The sequence below is a fragment of the Mchenga conophoros genome, linkage group LG17 (assembly GCF_057382185.1).
Source record: "Mchenga conophoros isolate Kocher_MC1m ecotype Shallow Benthic linkage group LG17, M_conophoros_male_GT1.1, whole genome shotgun sequence".
NCBI classification, from domain to species: domain Eukaryota; kingdom Metazoa; phylum Chordata; class Actinopteri; order Cichliformes; family Cichlidae; genus Mchenga; species Mchenga conophoros.
In genome coordinates this window covers 29,769,943-29,783,413 of record NC_140542.1, presented here as the reverse complement: position 1 = coordinate 29,783,413, position 13,471 = coordinate 29,769,943, and the positions used below count along the sequence as shown (strand labels likewise).

At 38.6% G+C, this 13,471-nt stretch overlaps 1 protein-coding gene across 5 annotated transcripts in view; it reads right to left on the bottom strand.

Annotated features, from left to right (window-relative positions):
* chchd3a (coiled-coil-helix-coiled-coil-helix domain containing 3a) overlaps window positions 1-13,471 on the bottom strand; it is an 81,277-nt gene that overhangs the window by 22,360 nt on the left and 45,446 nt on the right. For all 5 annotated transcript variants that reach the window (XM_085252174.1, XM_085252176.1, XM_085252175.1 and 2 more), the window contains one exon: window positions 10,089-10,172. In XM_085252174.1, coding sequence (XP_085108300.1) covers window positions 10,089-10,172 — 84 coding nt within the window. The remainder of the gene's footprint in view (window positions 1-10,088; window positions 10,173-13,471) is intronic.

The window sequence follows — 13,471 nt, the reverse complement described above, 5'->3', positions numbered from 1 at the left end:
ATTTGCAGTATTGAAGCCTGCAAAGACAAACATTTTTATTTTGAGGTGCGCTTTTCCTGCACACGCAAAATATGAGTGCTTCAGTGAATGTATGTTTGTGCTTATCCTGACAGTTAAGAGTGCTGTAATAACAGAAAGCAATCCTGTAAGGCCACGGGGTCGCTTGTCAACAATGAACAGACCAGTGGTCGTAATCCCCCGGTGACCCATAGCAAATGAACCCATAGCAGGACCACTCAACCTAAATTACCTCCTCAAACACAGCCATATAACCTAGCTACTAGACCATTTATACAACCCAGGAAGATCTGTCTTGTCAGCCCTCAGCGGCTGCTATGCACATTTATAATCAAATTGTGAGAGGCTGTAAAGTGTGACAGATAGCTTGTGTTGTGTGAGGCTTGATTGAGGGTAATGTCAACCGATATAAATGTCTTTCTGTGAAGGACTCCATGTGGACAAAAATAGTAATACTTGCACGAATACTTTCATTATAAAACTGTCATTCACAAAATGATTACCTTCCACAGATTTGACATTTTTTGCCATTAACTATTGGGTTCATGTTTAGCTGAACAATCTACACACATGCTCTAAGATGCAGCACTGCCATAAAAGTCTCTCAAACTGTAATAACCTATCATCCTTAGCAAATGGCGTGCAAAAATAATCCTTCAGAGGAAAAAAAATCGTATGCGTGCTGCAGATTTGTGCAAAAGCGACTAAGTGAACAGCTAACCAATCACCATTACATTTACCAAACCCTTCAATCATCTTGCATAAACATAAATATGACAAATTTAAGCCTCTTGGTGCCATCTGCTCTAACTTCATCCCCAAGCAGGGAAGACATTCATCATATTTCAGAAGAGATCAATAGGAATGAACTGTGGTGCTGAAAAGATCAATAGTCATGTGTTGTAGAGCTAAAAGAAGATGAGACATGACAACACTGACAAAAGGTCTGATACCAATTTAAGTTCTCTTCATTTAGATGAACTGCAGTAGATTTAGAGCACTTCCCTTTTCACATTCAGTACAGTTACACACATCAATTAAAAGCACATCACATTTATTTTCTTTTACACTGCAAACTGCTCCGTGTATGCATGCTTTCTCATACTTCTGATTGAGATCAAAATGCAAAACAACATAAACGACCCACACTAGCTGTCCCTCAGGCAGACATTACTTTGTATGTAAAGCACAGCAAAGAGTATGGCCAAATTGCCAAGAGTTAACTTGTAAGCTCATGCTGTATCGGCGCCCTCTTGGCCTCGAATCAAGTGGTTTTCGGTTTAGACAAAGGAACTGTCAAGAGCTACGGAAAAGGATTTAAAACAGAAACTTATTCACAGATAAAAAGCCTAAAAAGAGATTTTGGGGGCTGCTAAAGAGGCAGAAATAAGACTTCTCCTGGGTGCTGAGACTGAGCCACTGGAAGAGAAAAGAGAGAGACAGAACGAGCCAGATTTGGGGTTCTGTCTAGAATACTAAGTATAAGGTAATAATACCTGCCTAAATGGCAGAGCTGGTTCTAATCAGCACACTAATCCACCTGAGAGTACAAAAGGCCATGTGTGTCAATGATTGCAGGAACACTTTCAAAACATGTACACACACAAACAATGTGAATGCTCTCCTGCGCACACCTACACAAACAAGATACTAACACACACCATGGGAACATGTGGACGCACTGCCTTAAGTGTCTAAATGTACCCTGGCAGCTAGTAAACACTGACAGACATATCCAAAAAAAAAGAAAAAAAGAAAAAAGAACCTCAGTCACTCGCTCACAACCAGGTAGAGAGGAGTGTAATTTGTGTGATTACCGAGTGGGCTCAAATTATGATGTCCTGCTGTTGTCCCAACTGATTCAGAGAATAGCCCTGACCTTTCATTAGCCCACAAAAGTGAGGCCCTGCTCAGTTTGGATGAAAACATTCCTCCCTTGATCAACATTTTAGGGGCTGCAAAGCACAATCTTTCTTTTTTTTTTTTTTTTTTTTTTTTTTTAAATTGCTGTCTGCTGTTTAGCATGCTTCGTCACTGGCTCAACAGAATAGCTACACAGGCCTGACGCAGTGCATCGCCTCGCCATGAAATCAAATATCTAAAACCTCTTGAATAAAATAGTGTTTCTGTTTGTTTTCATCCCATTTACTCTATTTGCGTTCCAAAAGGTTTTTAGCTCATCTGGAGCAAAACAAAATGCTGGTGGGGGGGATGTCGAAGACAAATTAAGTCATTACTGCTAATGCACTGCAACAATATGGAGAAGATAGAAGCGGCACCCCCAACACAGGCTCTAGGTCAATTTAGAGAAAAGGCTTCCAGTTCTTAATGAATAAAACAAATAACTCCTTGTACTGATGGCTTCTTTCTCTTATCTGTTGCTGAGCAGGAGGGACAAAATGGGAAGAAACCCCACCATGGCTAACATTATGATTCTGCAGAGCTAAAGAAATTTAGACTTCTGCTGTGTGACTCATAAGTAGAGCAAGCAGGCTGGTAAATGATTTTTTTTTTTTTTTTTTTTTACATAGAAATGACTAAGCATTTTACTATTATCTTTCAAGGGCTACAGCAATATAATAGGATATGGATGCACAGATAAACACAAATGTTCCTCTTTGTTATAAACGCAATAAACTCTTAACTTCTATGTTTGGTAAGAGGTAACAAAATCTACACAACATATCCACTAAACTGGGCAGCGCAATTAAAACAGCAGGAATGTGTGCATATCCAGTGGGTTTTTTTTCCATCTACTTCATCAACATGCTAAACCGCACATAAAGTACAATTTTGTTTTTTGTCAGAGGCCTTTGCCACAGCAGAATCAATCTGTTTTTGGGAGGCCTGCATATTTGTTTGTGCTCCCAGTAGTGATGTGCGGATCGATCCTGAAATATCGATTCTTCCGATACCAGTCATTTATGTTCTAGAATCGATTCTCACATTACAATATCAATATTTTAGTAATTTAGAGTAAATTTGTAGTTTATCATTAACAGGGACACACTGGAAAGAAACTATAACATTCAGATTGTCTACATTCAAAGGAACTACTTCCTCTTCCGCCTTTCATAGTCATGTGCGAAATACGGCTGTATAAATGTCTCGCAGCCGCTGGCGCCCGCACTCACAACAATGGCTGAGCGTAATTGGAGTCATGTGCGGACTTATTTTACCTCCACAAACAGCTGAGACGTGGTTTGCGATACATGTGGCAAAAAAGTGCTCCAAGAGTGAGGTGTTGTGGCCACACTAGGGAGACATTCAAAAGGGCTGTGGGGGGGGGGGGGGGTGTTAAATACATTTTACAGGGTTTATTTATCGGATAAAATATGTTAAATGTCACCGTTATTATTGGCCGGCCCGGAAACAGCGGGGGTGTCCAAATTCAGAGGCTGCTTCTGAGGACCCGGCCTTCACGGTCTAAAGAAAGCCGGGTAGTACGTCATGAGCTCTCTCAGTGGAGTGAAACTCTGCCTTCTGTTCCTTGCTATCTAAAATATAATCGGGCACTGACGTAAACACTTGACCGTCTCACACTTCTCTTTAATCATTTTCTGTTTGACGTTTATTCAGCTGTGTGAAAACCCCGAGGAACCCTCCCGATGGATTAATAAAGTTAAATTTAATTTAATCTAATCTAATAACTTTAATCTCAGCCAAACCGATTTACTCACAAATAAAACACTGAAAAAGCCAAACAATAACATTTTTAAGTTATCAAAGTGACTTGTATATCATGTTTAACCCGAGTAGCGAAAGACCGCGGGGGTTTGAAAACGATGTGTCGATCGGCTCAGATATTTGAAGTTTACACAGCTACATTCTCACCTGAAAATATGTTAAAAAAAAAAATTTGCGACCCAGAAAGAGAAATAAGAGTGATATTAAAACTAAGTCGCTGCCGCCATTGTTGGAAACTGGAATTGGCTGGGCCGCGCTATGAATTCTGCGATATGGTTTTTCAATTTTGTTGTCCGGGTGGAAAATCGGGAGAATGGTGGCTCCGGGAGATTTTCTGGAGGGGCACTGAAATTCGGTATTTTCCCGGAAAAACTGGCAGGGTTGGCATGTATGGTTGTGGCAACATCACTAACCTTGTCAAACACCTCAGAGTAAATCATATCACAGAATATGACGAGGGTATGTTGAGATGAACTGAAGAGAAGGACAGGGACAGGTGCTGCTAGGGCGAGACAGACGTCTCTCACGGAGTCCTTTAGTGCTGCAGGTAGGCAAGGTGTTCAAATAGTGCACAACTTCAGTTTTTTTATTTCTATATGATGAACCCTGCATTATTAAGTGATAAGAACAAGTAATCTGATGTCCTGTAATCATTATGATGCTATAATTTGAGATACAATAAATAAAATAAGTTTTTGTACAAAGTATCGGTATCGGACCAGTATGGTCGATACAATCCTGAATATTACTTGGTATGGTATCGGAAAGAAAATCAGTGGTATCGCACATCACTAGCTCCCAGTGTCACAACTTTCCCTGTAGTGATTTTTCTTTAACATCTGACTACATCTGGGTGGCCTACATTAACGTTTGGATGGGGCTCAACAGCGATACTGGTTGGTAATACTCAAGGAGACAATTACAACAAGAGCTATCCCTGTTCTCTCACAAACAAATTGGTAAAATTTGATAGAAATATTTAGTTTTCCTCCTTTCTAAACGCACCATGAAGTTGTAATGCACTTTTGTCTGAAAGAAAATTTGACTTTTTTTGTAACAAGAACATTTGTTTTTGACTGAGTTCCATATTTCTTGAATCTGCTGGTTACAGGTTTGAAAACTCAAAGAGCTAGCTTTCCTGTTTCAGCTAAATGTTATCCTTTCTCCTGAGCTAACCCTTTACAAAAGTTCACATAAAAGTGTTTTAACTTTAAAATTCAACTTTCAAAATACTTTCACTTTGGGAAAAAATACTCCATCAAACTATTTATTAAGTTCCTGTCAGCTATTTAAAAGGTTTTAATTCTTTAAATTAGTTATGCTGCAAAAGACTACAGGCTAGCTCCAAGCTAGCGTCTCTTATGACTAAACTAAATGCATCTAGAGAGTTGACCTTTAATTTTAACACCCGATTAGGACAGAAAAATAGAAACGTCTCCAATTAAAAAGTTAAAATAAATGAATAAAACAAAACAAATAAATAAAACTGCAAAATGGAAGCTAAAAATTCTAAGCCTGTACCCATAAATTGTTTCATCCTGTGAAAAGCAACAGATGGATGGCTCTATTTTTGTTTTTTGTTTTGTTTTTCTACATAAAAAGGATGCACCACTTTGTTATTGTAAATTCTTATCTATTCATTCATTCTTTGAAGAAACTTCTGGTAAAATTCCTAAGACTCCTGTCACGCAGCTGAAGGAGCAAATGGTGATAAACAACACTGAAATGCACCGTCATGCCTCCAGATCAATCCATTTTCAGTTTTATAACAGAGCCACAGATGGCTTCATAGTGAAGAAGAGGGAGGGCGGAAACACCCAAAATTTAAAACATTTTTTTACTACAAAACTATAATAATAACAAAAACACTACCTTTATTTTAATATTTCTATTGCTGACAATCAGCAGGAAAAAAGTAGTTTTTGCTGCAGCCTGCAGAAAGAGTACAAAGAAAGAGCAGGAAATGACAGGCAGAGGGAGAGATGAAGCTAGCAAGTCAGAGGCAGAGACACAGATATAGAGATAGAAGCCATTACATTTTTTAATGCTCTTTCTCCTGTATTTCTTCCTGTCACAGTGCGGTAGAACTTTGCTATGAGATGGCAATTGCTGCTGTGATTGTCCTCCATGGGAGAGTAGAAAAATCCAATTTCATTGATATACAAGGCGAAAAGAAAAAAAAAGAAAAAAGAAAAAAAGAAGAGAACAAAAAAAAATCTTTTCGGAAAAAGATGAAATTGAAGCATGGAGGGGAAAAAAGCACCACTCGAAAGGGGGGGAAAAAAAGACTTAAAAATGAGAGATATAGAGACAGATGTGATGGGGGGGGGGGGGGGGGGGGGGATATGGTAGGGATAAAAGAGAAAAAGAAACATTGGCAAGTTGATTGTTAAATATGAGATTGTTTTACAGCGAGGCAGGTATTGAGTGAAAATGTAATAAATATATAGATATTGTTTTCAGGGGCTATTTGGTAGCTCTGGCCCCAATGAGCGGCAGCATCGGAGGCAGCAGGCTGAGCTGTCTGGGAGCCTGGTGATGGCCTGTCATTGGAAGCCTCTCTGATGAATGGCTATGTTAGATTGGAACAGACATGTAATATATATCAGACTTATATTCTCTCTCTCGGTTCCTCTGCCTCTTTCTCCTGGTGTTCGAGATTCTGGGGGAATCCAGAGGTAAGCAAGGAATTGAGAGGAGACAGAAGGGGGCGTGAAAAATGTGATGGAAGATAATGGTGAGCAAGCAATATATTCCAAGTGAAAACTAATTTTTATGCACTCTCGGTAGAAAAGTGGTTAAAAAAAAAAAAAAAAAGCATTGTGCTTTCACAGCTACGGTGTTTGCAGATTGAAAACTCCAAACTTTGCATACACAGCCTTTCTGAATGTCCATACTTGTGGTAGAAGATTCAAAGCACATCGGACATTAACCTTTTTATACACAAATTACACAATTTTTCTCATCTCGCTCTTGAGTTATCGCATTCACAAGGTTTTCAGAAAACTTGACCTCTGACCTTGAAGTCAAGGTCACTGGGATTCAAACTCATCCCAGATTTTTAGTAGACACACCTTCGGTATCAATTTGAAAATCCTATGTCTCCTCGAGTTATCACATGCGCAGACTTGCTTGTCTACGCCACCAGGTGGGGTGACGTCAATACCCCTTCAGCCTTTTACGGATGAGGTGTAATAAATAATAATCAAGAAAAATATATTATCTACATTGTTACATATTTTTAAATAGTGTTTCTTCTTTCACATAACACGTTGATTAACAATATTTTTCACCATGAATAGTTCAACTTCTTGAACTTTCTCTATAAATCTATACAAAACTTGGTCAAAAACCATTAAAATTGTTAGAAATGAAAAAGAGTGATAATTCTATCTCCTAACGCAATAGTAAACTGTTTTCTTTAAACATATTTTTCAATTTTGATTGTATGCATGTTCTGTTGTTTTAAGTAAATATAGAAAAATGGCAATGAACTTAAATCCCATGGTAGCAATTTTAAATATCTTATTTTATCCTACCAACAACCTCCAATTCAAAGATCAATTTTTAATATAATGATAAAAGCAGAAAATTCCCAAATGTAACCAGTTGAAACTTGGGAATTTAACTGCAAATCTAAGCAGACATATCACAAGGCAAATGCAGCCTTTGTCTAGCAATACTGACTCTAGTGTCCCCTGCCTACAATACATCCTTGTTGCTCTGTGTATGGCACAAGAAAAACTCAAACCAATTATATATAATAAACGGCAACAATATGAACTATTTATGAATACAATGCTTTGGTTGTTTAGCAGTTTTACACTTAATTGAATTAAATATCTCTTTGCTTGTTTCTAAGCTAAATATTCCTGGTTGCTATTTCTTTGTGACACTGTTCTGTTTCTTTCCTCAAATTTACTCTTTGTACTGTGCATACATATTATAAGCCTTCATCTGGAGTGGACACTATTAAGCAAGCACAAAATACAATGAGAGCACAGGAAAAGAACATGCCAAAAGTGATTTTGGCTCACACTGGTTGAAGAGCACAGGGAATGAAGGGCGGCTAGATTCAGTGCCAAATGGGGCACTGAGGCCAGAACGAGAAAAAAAAAAAAAAGAGCATTGTTAACACAGTCCAAACAAACTACAACCCCTATGGAGCTCCAAGCCGCTTGATACACAGTAAGACAACATGTGATATGCCAACCAGTTACACAAAGGAGTACAAGATCACACAACCAGACACAAAATACACACATAATATCTACTTATGTTGTAAATTGCCTCCATATGTAATAAGGGAAAATCATTTTTTAATTTTGTAAATATATCACTTTCTTAGTTTTCATTGACCCTTCCTGCTACCCAGGTTTCCCATTTCTCCCACTCAGCTTCCATTTTTATGCTCCACTCACAGCTTACCTTTATCATACTTGTCCTTTAACATTTAGAGGAAATACTCATTATTATACACTAATTAAGATTCTTAAGAAAACTAAGAATCACTTTCATTTCAGTTTTTCTCTTTCTGGCTTCCATGCATTATGTGTTTCCTTGGTGTCTTTCCACTCCGTCTTCTGCCTCCTTTTGATTCCTCTGTTTCTCTTGGGGCTGCAAAAGTCATTTGTTGACACGTTGATCTAAGGAATATTGACCAGAGGCCAACATGGTTGATGGATGACCAGTGTCGAGAGTTGATAACAGCTGTGTTAGTTGGGACGCATCACTTCTTACACTTGAACTCACATTTGCCCCCTTTCTATGTGATGCACTGCTGTCTCCCTGTGCATTGATACAATAATGCACAAGGAGCTAAATAGCGTTCAGAATTATATAACTAACATTGTAATCTTACTGGTTTCTTGACAACTGATCAATAAATTTACAAACTGCATAAACATTAGCAACCTTTCTTCAATTATAATGCATCATAGCAATGAATTATAACAACTGCTCTGCTGTCTGCAAAGACATTTGTGCCCTTTAACCAAGAAAAAAAAACTATCTCATGTTATATTTCTCTTATCATGTCTGGCTTTAAGAACAACATCACCTTAGCGCCTTCACAGTTGTGTAAAATTTCCATTTGGCTTCCACCGTAGAGGCCATTTGACTTTTTAACCCTTCAAAGGGGAGAAAACTCCTTCCCAGCATGAAGGTGTCAATTTAAGCACACTAAATAGGGCATTATACCCTTCTTGAGATATACTTATGATTTGAGAGCCACATGAAGGTATTCTTTTTAGCACACTTTAACAGGGCATTTGACCCTGGTCCCCTGCCTTGCAGGCATCTCTCACTGGGACCAGCATGGAGCTGCCATTTGAAGTGCGCCAAGCACGGCAGCTGACCCACGTCCCAATCCATAGGACACTAGTTTACAAGGAACATCAGGGTAGTGTCATTTTCGAGAAACGGGAGGACACATGCCGGGATGAATTAGATTTAACCCTTTATCTGTTTGGCCCAGGCACGGAGGTTGAAATTTAAAGTGACAGCCAAAAAGGGGCAGCAAGACAATTACAGCAAGGCAGCCAACTAGAGAGCGAAGGACAGCTATACACACCACACTGGGGAACGCATGCAGAGTTTAAGTTCAAGGATGATGACAAAAACAGTGGGGCAGTGGGATGAAGAGGAAAAATAAATGTGACCGCTTTGGCTGAGCCCAGTAGGGAACAGGCCCACTGTGTATAATGGTCGAATTCAGAGTTCGAACATGTGTGCCCTTATTTGTGCGTACACTGGGTATGTGTGCTTCTGTATGCACTGCAGTGTGCTAGTGACTGACTGTTTCGCTCAATGATGTAAGTATATAAACTTTTACCCAGGAGAAACTATTGCAGCACATTATGGTGCAGGTTCTTGAAAACAGCAATAACACCAGCTCACCTGGTGAGCATGCAATGCAATATTTCATTATGACTTTGCTTTGTGTTGTGAAATAGAAAGTTGTATTTTCTGTTAGCTTTCATGCTACTCTATTATCCATTACTATCTATTACTCTACTATCCACCTCCTTATTTTTTACTTTATTCACATTCTTAAATTATTCTTAGAGTTATGTGAATGTTCTTGAGTTTTGGATTTACTTACCATTTTCAAAAGAAAAATTGCCCCGTCATATTGTAAACTTTTTTAAATTTAAACTTAGGAAACCTTGACAGAAAAACAAGCTGGATAAATAAGTATGTTTCTCCAATTTCAACTGAAAATTAAGCTCAGGGAAAGGCTGTAAAAGTCAAAATCATTAAAAGTGATAATTTAAAAATAAATAATTACCGTAAGATCAATCGTACATCTAGTTTTGTGAGCGATCGTACATGCCAACTACGCCCATTTTTCAAGTTGGTGTAAACTGCGAATTACTTCTTACCCTCTCCTCCAGCCGAGCCACTTGCTCTCTGTAAAAAGCATCCTGCTTCTTTAGGTCTGCTTCCTTGGCCTCCACCTGCTTGGCCTAAAGAGAAGGACAAAAATTAGGTGCTGAGCATGGCCAGTTCAAAAAAGCATAACACACATGAGACAAGCAAGCATAAATACACATTAAAGGCACCCATAAAGAGAGTTTAGTGTTTATAGTGTGAATATAAGGACAACACAAACTCTTGTTTTTGTTGTACATATAATCCAAGAGATATCTCATTATAAGATTAAGAGATGCATTTCTACATGATAAATGTGTAAAATAACAGAAACTGTTCTGATAGATCACCACCTAGACCAGGGGTCAGCAACCTTTAACACCCAAAGAGCCATTTGGACCCGGTTTCCACGCAAAAGAAAACACTGGGAGCCGCAAATGCTTTTTGACATCTAAAATGAAGATAACACTGTGTATATTGTTTTTTACCTTTATGCTTTGTGTAAACAACTAAGGTGTGTTGCTTAAATCCATGAAGTGCTACAGAGAAAATTACATTTTATTTATGTAATTAACACATTTTGAACTCTTAAAGAAATATAACAAAAGGAAAGACACTCAGCTGAACTAAAATGATCCAAGTAGCAAACAAAAACTGTTGTGAGCCGCCACCCTTATATCGCCTTTGGGCTTTTGGAGCCTTGACCTGACTTTTAAAAAATAATTGGAAAAAAAGCACTATGCTGCTAAAAGATGAAAAATACTGCCTAAATATGTATTTTACCTGGTTAATGTGTGTGGCGGGGCGTGGTCTGCAGCGTCGCTGCAGGGGAGGTGGACGCACCTGAGCGGGACACACAATCACGCCGCGCGGCCTTAACGTCTGTGCTATCTATGCTGTTGTGTTGGTATGTGTCAGGCTGTGAGCTGCAAAGCTACAGCCGGCTGTGTGCGTACAGCAACCGTGTGTGAAAAGCGTGTTCATGCAAACATCGTCGGCTCTGCCACAGTACAATGGGACTTTTGCTCCTGAACCTCTGCGCATAGCGTCTGCAAATCGGGGCTGTACGACATCACTTTCATCTTTACGCAGGACTGGAAGCTGTCATCTGTGAGGCGTGAGCGGTGCTTGTTTATAACATAGTTCATGGTGGAGAACAGCTGCTGACATAATTTGGTTTCGAAGATCCATAATTGGCCTACCTGGGGTTGAAAGTCTCGATAAATGCACGGCGTTTCGGCGGGTATACCGGCTTCCGCGAGTGTGATGCTTATTTTGAGCGATGAAAAAAATAATAGAATCGAATTTTATTTTTATATTTCAATATCACAATAATCTTCCAATTTAGAACTACAAGTTAAAAAAGTACTAACATGAATAAAATACACTTCAGCTAAATACTTTTCCCAAACCACGCGGAGCCGCACTATAAGGTCTAAAGAGCCGCAGGTTGCCGACCCCTGGCCTAGACTGTCCTGGATTTATAAAACATAGTTTTTGTTAATTGATGAAAACTTTCCTTTTTCTAAAAACCTAAATTTCTATAGCAGAAAAGGGGGAAAGGGGGACTTTTCTGCCATTTAATTGTTTATCTATTACTTAACTAGTTTGGTGTAGTATGAATGACTGTTGAGGAGGTCTTTAGGAGGAAAAGCTGTAAAACCTTAAACAGAAATGCAATTAGAAGTCCAAAACTTTATGCCCGCCTTCATACTTCCAAAGCCATTTAGTGAGTCAGAATGGAGTCACCGCCAGGCTGATTCTAGCCCTCGGGCCTTATGTTTGACACCCCTGCTCTACACATTTTGTGCACTGTACTCACAAACATAGATGATTAAAAAATTGAAAATGGATTCAAGACCAATTACAGTTGAGTGCATCCTACTTACCATAATAATTACTGCAAACTGGACACAGAAATATGTGGAAATTTAAAGTAAAAAACAAAACAAAAACTAAAATCCCTGCAGTGACATTACTTCAGTTCACTATAAAACTTTTCAAAATTGTTCCAACAGATCAACTTCATCCTATGATAAAATATTTCTATCCTGATAGGAGCAGTCACTTCCTGGTGAGTCAAATGCATTGGCTTCACAGTCATCAGATCTCAACACAACTGAATACCCATGGGAGATTTTGACTGGCTTGATTGGTTTCTTTGACAGTACATTTCACCACCTTATTCAAAATACCAAATCTGAGACTATTTTTTGGAAGAATAGTGTTTCATTATTCCAATAGAACTTCAAAGACATGTAACCTGCCAGAAGGACAACCAGTTCATCTACCACATTATGGTTGAGCGGCTACATAAAAGCCATTTTTGAGTAAAATACTCCCTACTTTGAGTTTGGAAAAAGTGTTAACTGAAAAAAAAACTCTTAGAGCATAAGGAAAAGGATTCTGTGGTTTGATGAGACAAAAGGTCTTTTTGGTCAGAAACGGGAAACAACATGAGCCTGCCAACTTACTACCACCTTTTCAGTGAAGCATGGAGGTGGCAGCACCACGCTATGGGCAAAATACCTAATTTAAGATAAGATAAGATAAGATAGATAAGATAAGATAGAACTTTATTAATCCCTCGGGTGGGTTCCTCTGGGAAATTCGACTTCCAAAAAGCACAGCAACGACCGAAGTTACAGTTACATTTAAACCCTAGTGAATATTTTAATTTAAACCCTAGTGAATATTTTCAAAGAAACCAGAAGATGGCAATTCACAGACATGTAATACACAACCTGGCAGAATTAAGAGGAACTCCCAAGAAGTGTTAATGAATTACACAACTAAATTTGTTGGCCAAATTCAGGCGTGTAAAGCCTGCAGACACTTAACCAAGAATAAGCTCAGTCATTTTTACAAAGGGCCTAATAAAATGCACTAAACTAATGGCCGGATACTTTTGTGAGAGATTTCATGTTTTGCATAGATTTGCAAAGAACATCTAAAAACATATTTTCCCTTTGTTATTATCAGTGTTGAATATGGATTCATCTGATTTCGTTACGTGTGCACCAATAGAGGTAATGGTGATTTGTGCATATATGCTTAATGTCTAAAAGAAACACACCCGTGTGCACATATGAATACGACTTATAATGCCTTGCCAGGTACTGTAGGTGTTTCTTTGTCCTCTTGTGTTAAGTCTCTGGCTAAAATACTATCACACCAAGAAGATAAAATCCGTTTTCACTGCAAACAGGCATCACGATCTGGCATATATATTTACAAAGCCGACCTATCTTCACTGTCCTCCTTTCTACTGTGACCTTCATTAAACAGTTGGCTCAAGTTCTATGTTATATATAGAAAAAGATAAGACCTGATATATCAGTTTTTAGAGAGAGGAAAAAAGAAAAAGAATTTGAACCGGTGACTCAAGCAAAAT